This window comes from Macrosteles quadrilineatus, unplaced genomic scaffold (assembly GCF_028750875.1).
Source record: "Macrosteles quadrilineatus isolate MER2022 unplaced genomic scaffold, UCM_ALF_1.0 Scaffold_7__1_contigs__length_78375512, whole genome shotgun sequence".
In the NCBI taxonomy this organism is placed as follows: Eukaryota; Metazoa; Arthropoda; class Insecta; order Hemiptera; family Cicadellidae; genus Macrosteles; species Macrosteles quadrilineatus.
In genome coordinates this window covers 40,565,234-40,577,489 of record NW_026542600.1, presented here as the reverse complement: position 1 = coordinate 40,577,489, position 12,256 = coordinate 40,565,234, and the positions used below count along the sequence as shown (strand labels likewise).

The following is a 12,256-nucleotide window of genomic DNA, read 5'->3' as shown; positions in this document are numbered from 1 at the left end:
TTGAAACCACACCTTTCTATATACAAAGTTTATTTATGAGAAATCTGCCCATCTTATTAAACAATAGCAATAGTGGCGAGTCCGTAGCTCAGTTGGTAGCGTCACGGACTTCGGGCCCAAGTCAGTGATGTCTTGGGTTCGGATCCTGGTCACTGCCACAAACATTTTATCAGTACAGTTCACCTTACCTTTGTACTGTACCGGCTTACCCCTTGCTTTGCTGGATACGTTCCATGCACAGATCTGTAGTCTATGTGGATGGGCAAATGCAAGGTTAAAAGAGGCCGCAAACCTCTTAAAAAAAGCAAAATTAAACTCAATTTATATAGTAATTGAAATTGATGATTTGTATAAATCTAGTTCCCTATATAATACAAGGTGTTCTTTTTAACACAACCCAAATAATTACCCTGAATTATTAATATCCCACTGGCATTATTCAAGAACACAATTTTTAAATTATGTATTAAAATAATTTGATTTGACTGTTTGCAGAAACGATGGTGTTTGCGGAAGTTTCCCGTAATCAGCTGGCTGCGGAGGACAAGTCCGTGACTCTCAACTGCTCCACTCTCTCGTCCGTGCGAGAGTGCCTCTGGATGTGGTACGAGGATGAGTCCAAGGTGGCCGAGCGAGTGATGAAGTTCAACTTCAAGACAAGTCCTGACAAAGACAGAGACTGCAGCACCATCGTACTCAACGTAACACGAAGTATGCAAGGAGTCTGGCAGTGCGGGGTCAAGTACGGCAACGAGACTAAGCCTGAAGTCACCTTCGGGCGGCCTTTTAGCCTGACAGTCGTCAAAACTGGTAACAAGAACAGCTGCTGTTTCAAACAAAACATAACTCATTGTTTCCCGTTCAGGAATATAAGACAAAAGCAATAATTTTTTAGGATAAGGGTATAGTGTATAATGAGAAGATAAGGTGGACAAAAACATTGTGTATTGGGTTGATGATATGTTTTCCATAGTTCTGTGTTAACCAGCCGTACTACCAACTTAATTATCATTTATCTGAGTGAATCATTATTGTAAAAATTGTAATGATACTTTTTATTTTTAAATACGTTGCACCCAACCTATTTACAATTATAATAAAAAGTTATTAAAGTAACAGTTGCGAAAAGTAATAAGGAAAAAGGGTAAATTTGAGCTCAGAAAAAGGGTGTCTTAAGTTTGTAGTTGGCTAGACAGTTGCAAGGTGTTGGTTTTAAATTTTTATCGTTACCTGTGAAACTGCAATATGATTTGTATGTTTGATTAAAATACAATTCAGGTTCATAATCACGCCCGAGGCACAATCTAGTTTATAACAGTGCCATTAACAATAATATCCATTTTTTTGATATTTTATAAAACACCACCTCACACATTCCTTCATTCTCCCTATTAAATCTAAAACCACAAAAAATCACAAAGCTTAGACAAACAGGAAATGATGAACTTCCGTTTAAAGGAAGGAAGAAGTAATAGTAATAGCATTGACTATTGGATACTGAAGTAGACATCCCATTTATATGGACCAGCTGTCGCCAATTTTGTATTAAAAAACAATGTAGTTGTGTGAGCCGGTCACAGAATACGTTAGTGTCTAAAATTCTATTTTATTCCTTATCTTTTGTTGCTGACCAGGTTAGTAGGTCATAACAGTTGCTATAGCTTACCATAAGTCATTCCCTTAATTTGATTTGGTAAAAAGTTTGTGTATTCAACAGAATTTAGAAATTTAGATCAGCGCATTCTGTCAGTGGCTCACATCAACTACAACAATTTTGAACCCCTTCCAGCTTCCATAAATCAAACTTGAAACTACTATAGGAAGATAAGGAGAAAGTAGGATGATAAGATTAAGGTAAAGAGGATAAGGATAAGGTATAGAGTTAAATTATTAATTCTACCTTAATATATTCTAGTTCTAGTACTGTAATAGTATATTACGTTACTAGTCCTGAAAATAGGTGTTTACCGGACAAGTGTGAGAAAAGTCGAGTGCAGGATTACCATACGAGTTTGGTAAAACATTTTGGATGATTGACGTACGACAGTTTACGCCATACTACTAAATCTGTTCAAATCCTTATATTATATTACTACCAACTAAAGGACTAACAATCACAAGTCATAACCTCTAAGACAGGTTATGTTTTTGTTAATAACAACTCATCGCCAAATACAGTATAATCAGCTGGTTGGTGTCCGGTAAAACTCATTACAGTACAGTAGTACGTAATAAAGCCCCATTTGATTAAGCTGGCGGCAACCAGCTGTTTTCTGGACTAAATCCTTGTGTGGGAAGTTCTTCAAAATAGTGTAGTGTGGCGTAAATATAAGTATATCAAGTAACAAGAAAAAAAATGATATAGGTAAACTAAAAAATCCAGAGTTTTCAGAGTAACGACAGCTTAGCAAACTTTGAGGGCCATTCACTACACATTCACAAATTCGATCTCATCTTTTCTTACTCTTTTTCTTAAGAACATTATTATACTTATTCCCTCAACACAATTGGTTCCAGGACCTATTGTGTTCCGACACATATCAAACTACACACATGTGGTGGCTGGAGGCCGAGGTCAATTGGAGTGTATTACCAAGGAGCCGGTAGAAGAGTGTAAGTGGTTCCATCAACAGAACAGTACAAACCCGCTCGAGGAGAAGCACAGCTTTCAGCCAACCAACTTCAACAACTGCAGTATGGCTGTGGACCAATTTACTCCAGAAGGGATCTGGATTTGTGCAGCCAGAAACCCTGGGGAGAGAAACTTTACCATGGCAACTCCCTCCAGCCTTACTTTTGTCAACCAAGGTATAGTTGAGCAAAAGAGCAGTTATTTTCATTTCTGTTTTGGAAGCAGATTTATTTTGGTTACTGAATCAGTTATTCACCCAAATATGGTATTGTGTTGTGAGTTAACTCAGTTGTGGAAAGTGACAAGCTTGATTTGAGCTAGAAAGGTGTTCCAGGACCTTTCTTAAAAGGGAATTTGTTTTGGCATTTAAAAGAAGAAAAAAAATCGTAACTAATTTGGATTTATGTAAATAAATCAATTACATATATGAGAGGGAGAAAGATACGGGTGGTGAAGGGAGGAGAGAAAGTAATTTAGTTTTGGTATCTCAATTGTTTTGGATAAAAAATGTTAATATAGAATTTCCAATTACCTGTTACTTTTCAAAAGTTCATGATTACATTATCATAATTTTTTTAATTGAACTATAAAAACTATTAATTAATAGTAACCTATTAATTAAAGCCATCTGTTCTCATCTCATCTGTTCTGATGAGTAGGGACTTATATTCCTGCAAATGGGAAGCACTTTTTTAAACGAGAGAAAAATGCTGTCAATTTCATCAAGTGTAAGAACTGCACATTATATTTTGTTTACATAGTTGTTATGAGACAACTAAATAATGACTCAAACAGTAATTGACATTTGTCCTTTTACCTAGATTTTTGATATTGTACAGTAGTACATTTAGTACAAAGTTATGAGATTTTCCTGGTGAAGTATTTTACAAGTAATTGTCTCCTGGATTGTCCATCATTTCTAAGAATAAAGTCAAAAATATGTGAATTGTTGTGTGTTCAACAAACATTCAACACTGAGGTTTTCTTATAATGGAGCTGCTTTTTGAGGCAATGGGATAAACAATGATTGCCAACTGTAAAACTCACTTATGTTTATTTACTTGTAGGTATCCCAAAAGGAAACACATTTTTCTATATTAACACTTTTTACAATTTAAGTGACTTCAAAACTAGAATACAGTAAAATGTTTTAGCAACATTAGTAGCTAAAATCAATAGATCTACACAACTACTACAATGTTCTTGTAATGTTTAGGAAATGTTTCTACCAGAAGCCTCATTACTCCAGACAACTTGTTGGTCCTCCAATGTGAGATTGCAAAGCCTCTCCCTGGGATGGCATGTGACTGGATCCATCCCTCAACATACAATGTAATGGAGTTTATAGAAACAGGGAAGTAAGTTGCATCTGGAATAATCTCTACATAACAATATATGAAATATTATCTATGTCTAGTTCAAAGGAGTTTTCGCTTCAAAACTTTTAAACATGTGGACACAATACTTCACTATTTTATTACAGACTGAACAAAATTTGGCAAGATGCTAGATATGATGGTAAAACATTATTTAAAAAATCACTACAAGTTTAAAACTGTTAATTCTAAAAATGGTGTTTTTTTATTGCTTAACGGGTAAGTAACCAAGTGGCGTTCAGGCCGGCCCGGAACCCTGCATATTTTATCGTGTGCTGGGAAGCCCCTCCTCCCCCTCTTGGTGGTGTTGGCATTAAGCTCAGTCTCACCGGTCAGGCTGGGGATCTAAGTTGGTGTAGCTGCACAGGCTGCCTACAAACGCTGGTCGATCAGCCACAAAGTCAGGTCCGTTAGTGTTTTCACTTTGATCTTGTTGATATACACCTGGGTCATCTGAGTGTCTACGACAATTGCGCCGTATAGACTTGGTCGTGTTTGCTGTCTTGGTGGTAGCTTCCAAAGGTCTTTGTCTAACCGGCGGCAAACAGTTCTGTGATGTACCCAGGTAGACTGCTTAAGACTACTTTCAGGTTCCGGCGGTCACCACCGTACGTGAACGTGTGGAATAGGACCTTCTTCTGCAGCCAATTTTGCAGTTTCTCTGGACCAATTTGCAGAGTTTTCCAACATAGACTTGCACACCCGGAAGGACTTGTCCCTTGCCAGGGCGATGCTATCTCTGTTGACTAGGTCTTAGGGTTTCACAGCAAGGGCGGGCCACTCAGCTTCTCCTTGGGCAGGCTCGAATGTGGTCTGGTGGGCCGGTGAGGGGGTGTCTTATGATTGATGGGGCTTGCTTGGCCTTGAAAAAGGCTAATTGTAGGTTCAGTTGACTTCTTCACAGCGGGAGGGTTGGCTTCCGTAGGCTTTGCCGGAGGTTGCTTTACTGCCTCTGCTCCAAAAGTATTCTATGGTTGGAAGATCCTGTCCATTGTATACTAGTACAGCTTCCCGATGTTAACACCTTGGAGTCTGTCACTGAAATGCCTTTTGGTGACCGTGGGTCATGGGTGTCGGTGTGGAAGTTCCGCCTAACGAGTGGGGCCCTTTGGGTTTATTTGGCCTAGTAAAAACATTTGGCCTAAAAGTAGCCTGAATCCGGCACTGCAAAACTGCTTTAGCTTAAATCATTGACTTTAGGACACTGAAGTAAGTATCCCATCTATTGTATGGCTCAATGGCTGTCGCTAACTTTTTATTGAAAAAATAACATACTGCTACTTAATTTTTTGTTGCTGACATAGTTAATGAGTCATAACATTTGCTAAAGCTCATAATAAGTTGTTCCATCAGTTTGACTTGGTAAAGAAGTTTAAGCATTCAACAGATATTAGTAATTTACATCGGCACAATATGTCGATAGCTCACATCAACTGCAATGATTTTGATTAAAAACTGGCGACAATTTTAACATGGGGATGGAATGTCTAGTTGTATCAATAGTCAAAGCTTAAACACAAATACAATCTACATTCTTGGTCTTTTGTTGAGAGCTGCGGCAATTTACAATTTACACTGTTTACATTATCTACAAAACTAGACATTTGGACCATGCTATGATGTGGCATCCCTAATGGTAATTTTAGGTTTCCTAAAGAAATTCTTGAGTAAATTTTATGTGATTTACTATTAAAATTTATCTAATTTCAATGTGTTAGCTTACAGTCTAATCCTAAAAGAACTTGTACAGTTAAACTGTTTTACTAAAATGTTGGTACTGCATTCTCAAGACCAATGGTACTTCCACACCAAATGGGATTCTGTACAGGAGTCTTTTTTCTTGCAGGTACACGTTAGAACACAATACTGACTCTAGTGTATGCTCTGTCAGCTTCGTCCCCATCCTCGTAGACATCGGCCTCTGGAAGTGTGTCTTCTCAGTCAACCACCACGTGTTGGGTGAAGGCTCCTTTACAGTCCTCAGTTCACCACAGAGTAAGTATTTCTGAATCTGAGATGAATGGACAATGGCATCCCAATAATATCAGTTGGAATATAGTGTATTTAAATTATGAAACTCTTGGAAATCTTCTCTGAGGAGGTATTGGATGAATCGATAGCTGTTATTTTTTGAGTCACTATAGACAATAGGTTCAATACAGTAAAGACATGACAAAAATTGTTGGTAATATAATTTAATGTATTTCATCGATGTCCCCAATTATCTTTTTGATTTTTAAAGATATTGCAATTAGTACTATATTTCTTTGTACTATATACATACTTTGTACTGACGGATTTTACGGCTTTGGTGGCTGGTTGAAGAAGCTAATAATATATTATACTGTATATACTACTCCATGTTCTCAATGACGTATGCAGGATTTGGTTTGGGGGGTGAGCTGATCCCCCTGAACTGTACAGTACAGTACACTACACCTGTGAACGAGGTGTCCTTATTTTATACCCAGGAAGTATTTCTGTATGTGTCAATAAACGAGTTCTTTATTAAGAAAAAAATAATTTGAAACAATTAAACCAGTCATATTTACTCCTGTGCCTTCTATTAATAATTAAATAATTGGTTTAAAAAATCTAGTCCCCCATTCCCCCTGGGTACGCCACTACATGTTCTGATTGTGTGATTTTCAGATGTGCGTTTGAGCTGGATTGTGGGTGTGTTGGCAACAGTGACACTGATGTTGACAGTGATGCTGTTTATGGTGATCACCTGCCGAGCCTACCACTGTGGTAAAAACAAGAAGGCGAGCGTGAAACTCAATAAAAATGCATGTGAGCGAGAGCCCAACAAAGGCTTAAGTCGATACTCAGAGGATCCCACTTCAGGGATTAACTTCAGTTTCACTGAGAACCCAGAGCTCCTGGTTGACTTCTCTATTCCTGCACCTCCAGACAACCACCATTACGAACATGTGGGCCGCTACATGCCCCAGAGACCCAATCTGTACCAAAATGTTGATTAGTTTGACAAGTTATCTTTTTATCACGTGTCATTTAGCTTTAGTGTTGTAGTGTTGTAAGAGTTATTGTTTTACTTTTGTATAATACGAACCTCCGGTTTATTTTGTTTATACTTGACAGAATAAAGACTTAACTTTTTAATAATTTTGTTCATAATTTAAAGTGTCAAATCTTCTTAATTTGTTATTATAAATAATGAACATTCTGGATGTATGCTCAGTTATTGAGATTGTCTTTGTAAAGGTAGGTAGAACTGTATATACAGTGTGGTAGAAAAGTCCCAGAAAGGTTTATATTAATTTGTTTTACCAATATAGATAAAGTAATGAGACTAAATCAAAAATATCCATAAATATCTTCTCTTTTAAGCTATTATAACTTTTTTATCCCTTAAGGGGGCCCACGAGGAGTCAGAAAAAATTCTTAAATAGCAGCATAGGTCAAGTTTGGTATCACAGTAAAGGTCTTAGTTAGTAGAACACATTGCCACAAACGGAATGCCTCTTTAGGACAACTGAGTCAAACATGACAGCTGTTCAAAGATTCATTGAATTTGCATTGCTATGAGCTACCTCCTCAAACGGCGACTGCGAGAATTGAAAAATCATATCCGTAATCATAGGTCGATACGCATCTCAAATTAAAGATCTTAAATAGTAGAATACGATGTCGCAAATTTGAGCACAATAGAACAACTGAGTAAAAAATAGCAGCCGCTCAAACATTCAAAATGGCAGATTTAAGAAATATTATAACGGCTGCCATTTTTGACTCAATTGTCCATTTGCAGTTCAGGTTTGCAGCAATGTGTTCTACTAAGACCTTAAATTAGATACCAAACTCAACCTATGCTGCTATTGAAGAGTTTTGTCTTACTCCTCTTGGGCCCCTTGAGGGATAAACAAGTTATGTAGCTTAAAAGAGTAGACATTTATGGCTATTTGTGATATACCAGTCTAATTACTTTATCTTTATTGATAAAAAATATATTAAACCGTTCCGGGACTTTTTTACCACACAGTATATTGTTTGTAACTGGACAGATAGATTGTAAGAAGGGGTGCTATGGGTTTTCATCTGGTGGTAACTGTATAGATCCAGGTAGGGGATGCATGATGGTATTCTAACAACCGTTACCCCTTGTTAGATAAGTCCACAGAATAGAGGGTAGCTGCTGGTTACTCTTTATTTTGTGATATATGGTAGAAAGATCTTTGAGATAATTATAAACTTATGTGTTATAAGTGTGATCTAGTTAAAGTGTGAGACTTCTGTCTGAGAGGTATGGGTTCAAATCCTGTTAATCACAGATTGCTTTAATCTATGTGATAATGCAATAACCTCTTGAAACACACCTTAACCTTTAGCTCCACCTGAAAAAAGGTTAGATATGTAGTGGTAAGAGCTTTCTTAGTATTGGAAAAATACCTTTATTAAAATCTTTCCTATCAATTAATTTTACTTTTAACTCATTATCAGTAAAGTGTAGTCATAAGTCAAAATTTCATGATTGCCCAAGGCACCAACAGTGTGGAGCGAAATTTTGTGAAATTTTTGATGAATCATGATTAATTTTTTTCTAACATGGGTCTCTATTACTTTAACATACATACCAAGTTTCATAATGATCAGTTGAAAAACTTTAAACCAATATAAAAATGTTAATGTGAAAAAAAACGAAATGGGGAATATCTAGTTAACGAAGTGACTTTGGAAAAAATGTTATTCTTGATTTTCTCTTTATTTTGAACCATAGAATCATTTCCCGGAGTTTGGCTGTTTACTTACGGGACACCCTGTATATTCAGGTAGGCTATCTGATAAGTCTGTTATGTGCTTCTAACGAATTAACTACTAGGCTGAACCCCCCCCCCCCCCGTCTCAAATCCTAATATCCTCAAAATTCCCCCAAAAAATCTGCATCAAACCCCCCTGTGGGCACTCCTGGTTCCTTCTGATGCCTGGAAACTTTGTATTCCAGTTGGTACAGGTATTTTAGAAATGGGAAAGCTTGGTCAGATTTGATAGGGTCTTCTAACCCTCATTTGAGATCTGACTTAAATATTAAAATCTAATGGATGGCACATTCTATTTTATGTCGATAGCAGTTAATTTTTTCCGCTTTAAAATATGTTCCACCGAATAAAAATGGGAATCTTGAAGTTCAAAAATCAAGGATTGTTTTAGTCGATTAATATAATTAGAAAATTGTTATCAACAGCCTTGTTTATATGATAAAAATACCCAAAACCTAGTATTTTATAGTGATAGCAATGACAAAAATCCAAAGTGGCAATGATAAACATAATAAGGAAAATTTCACTGTTTACTAAGTGCGTCAAATAATCAAATTTTGATGAAAATTTGATACTAAATTTTGATAGAGAGCTGGAAACTTTGGCTCTTAAGTGATTAGCTGAAACTCGGATATGAGTTGGACATGGACCTGGTCACGTATCAATTCGGCCTCATTCATTCTTATCTTACAATAAATTAAATTACAACATTTACAATAGCAGACGATCTGCCTCTGATAGGTTTGATTGTTTACTGCTTCTGGTGGTTATTGTTTTAATGGGAAAAAGTTAAGGGACTTGTTTAGATTTTAAGATCAATATTTTGTAAACAAATGGGGTTTTACCAACTTATTCAGGCAATGCGTCCCCTGAACATTTATTTACTTCAAACAGTCAAGGATAATATATGCAGATTTTTACAAGTAATACATGCATATTCATGGGAAAGCTGCCGATGGCAGATCGAGCAGAGCAGGGGTGCCTACTACCAACTACCATTGACTTTATAACTCCACAATAGATTGTGTAGATATAAAGTCAATGCCACTACCCAGAGCGTTGCGTCTCCCGAGCGCAGAGGCCATAAATTACCAAAGGGTCTGCTCAGTGATGCAGAAGTGACGAGGGTTGTTGTATAGAATGTACCTTCTATTTTAAAATAATATCAATGAGTTTAATCTGTGAACCAGTAAAGGTTACAGTGCGACACTTGGGGTCTCCTAATCCCTCAGGTGCCACACGGCTGTTTGAACGCACTGTAGGTAAGGTTAGCAAGGTTAAGTGCGAGCATCTCCAAAGTATTATCCATATCCAAAGTAGTCGGTAAGCTGAATTAAAAAATATTCATTAAATGTTAATTTAGAATTCGAAACGTATCATGTCTGCAATGAAATGTATGTATAATTAATGTCATTCCAGTGCTGATTGTCTACAATGCTCAATTGGGCACACGCCTTTACCGCAGTTTTTTGCTTTTGTGAATTCCAAATCGGCTGTCAAGACTGTCAGATTATACCAGATAGCCTGCTCGGCGCTGGGGAGACGCGGCGCTCGGGAGACGGAATCCTGCCCAGAGGGGGGGGGGGGGACAGTGATGTACTTGCGCCACCGGGATTTTTGAGAGGGAATTTTATTGTACATATTGCCGGCCAGGTCCAAATTCACCAACATTTTTGGGGTCGTTTCTAATGTCCAAATTCACCAACTTTCTACCTTTAGCAGGTACGATATTTCTCCTGGCGGGCGGGAAAGGAATTCCCTCCGAATAGTTTGCCATCGCATGCTCCGTCTCGTCTCGGCGAGAGTGTACTGTAACCTAACCTAACCTAACCTAACCTAACCTAACCTAACCTAACTTAACCTAACCTAACCTAACCTAAAGCTGCCTGAAACAATCACAGCTTAAACAGTACTATTAGGGCTAAGCAGCACACTCTCGCCGAGACGAGACGGAGCAGGCGAGGCCAAACTATTCGGAATTCCTTCCCCGCCCGCCGGGAGAAATATCGTACCTGCTCCAGGTAGAAAGTTGGTGAATTTGGACATTAGGAACTACCCCAAAAATGTTGGTGAATTTGGACGTAGCCCATATTGCCAATGATCTTATTCCCTTTTTTGTAAGAAGCTCAAACAGTTTTTTTTGTCAAGATCTTGTGCTCTATTAAAACGTACAACACAATTTTGGCTAACCTTAACATTTATTTGTTCACCGCAAAAATGCGGTGTCTTCGTGATACTTTCAAATTCACCACGATCGCGGTAGATGACGATGATGTCGTCACGGCCGTGGGGAAATGTCAAGATATTGCCGTTAAGCTACACTCTTCGGTCCTGATCATGCGAGGCGACAACGACGTCTTTGCAAACCCGAAGGGATCTCAACAAACTGCCGTATGACCCGGACAAAATTGATAACAGGCTGAAAATTGGTGGAAATTTTCAAAACAATGTCCCGAGTGGCCCACATAAAGTCCCAAGAAATCCCATTTGGGGAACGGCCGCCATCTTGGAAATTTAGATATCTTGCTGTATCTTTTGAAGTAATTGTCCGAAAGGCCTAATTAAACGTCTTAAATTAAACGTTTTGGACTCATGTATGAGGGTAATATATAATTAAAGAGTTTAATATGTTCTAAGCATACATTTTATTTATATTAGCCTAAAAATATCTATAATAATGAGATAGATACGGTTATGCCCCCCCCTTTTATACGAATTATGGATATTTATAGGCATGCACGGTGGATGCGATGCTCCCTGGTGTGGATTACCGTCCGCACTCGTGAGTACTACGACTATCCGCAGTACTATCCTGATAATTAGACCAATTCGTTAATTACAAAAAAAATTTGGTTCGGATTTCACTATAAACTGAAGGTCCCTTAGTTGCCATATAGCTGTATGGGCAAATTAACATCTGTGTCTAAGGAACATGACGGCCTTAGTCACTAACAAGACTAAAAGATCGCACCACTCATCCTTCACTCATATTTTGGTTAAAATACGTACATAGTAGCGTCCCCATCTTAAATAATTGATATAAATATACAAAATATTTACAAAACTAAGCTTTTTCTCTTTTTTTGTAATGGACTTGTTAAAGCCATTAAACCCTATTGAAATGTCTGCAGCCCACAATGCTTAGTCTGTAGAATTGGTTAAATATAAATATAATATTCATTTAACTATGATAAAGCTTTAAAGAGGAAGGCAACTAATATAGCTCATGCAATTATTGCTGCAGCTCGACCACGATCTTTCATATTGCCCCTGCTGCTCGACCTTCACAGACGGTATGGCTCGAAGTTACTGTTAAACATTCTATCGTAGCTCGGAGATTGATCGACATACAAGAAGGTCGTCAATTATGAGACTTCGATAGCTGATAATGTCTCACCGTCAATAGATGACGGAAGTTTTCAGTATGTTTTCGACAACGCGGATTACAATGTTAAAACTTGATGGTCATG

At 37.7% G+C, this 12,256-nt stretch overlaps 1 protein-coding gene across 1 annotated transcript in view; it reads left to right on the top strand.

The window, feature by feature from the left end:
• Window positions 1-7,128, top strand: part of LOC128999139 (uncharacterized) — a 32,354-nt gene extending 25,226 nt beyond the window's left edge. Inside the window, exons 6-10 of the mRNA XM_054425513.1 lie at window positions 496-810; window positions 2,518-2,808; window positions 3,849-3,990; window positions 5,855-6,003; window positions 6,661-7,128. Coding sequence (XP_054281488.1) covers window positions 496-810; window positions 2,518-2,808; window positions 3,849-3,990; window positions 5,855-6,003; window positions 6,661-6,992 — 1,229 coding nt within the window. The 3' untranslated portion in view covers window positions 6,993-7,128. The remainder of the gene's footprint in view (window positions 1-495; window positions 811-2,517; window positions 2,809-3,848; window positions 3,991-5,854; window positions 6,004-6,660) is intronic.
• The last annotated feature ends 5,128 nt before the right edge of the window (window positions 7,129-12,256 follow it).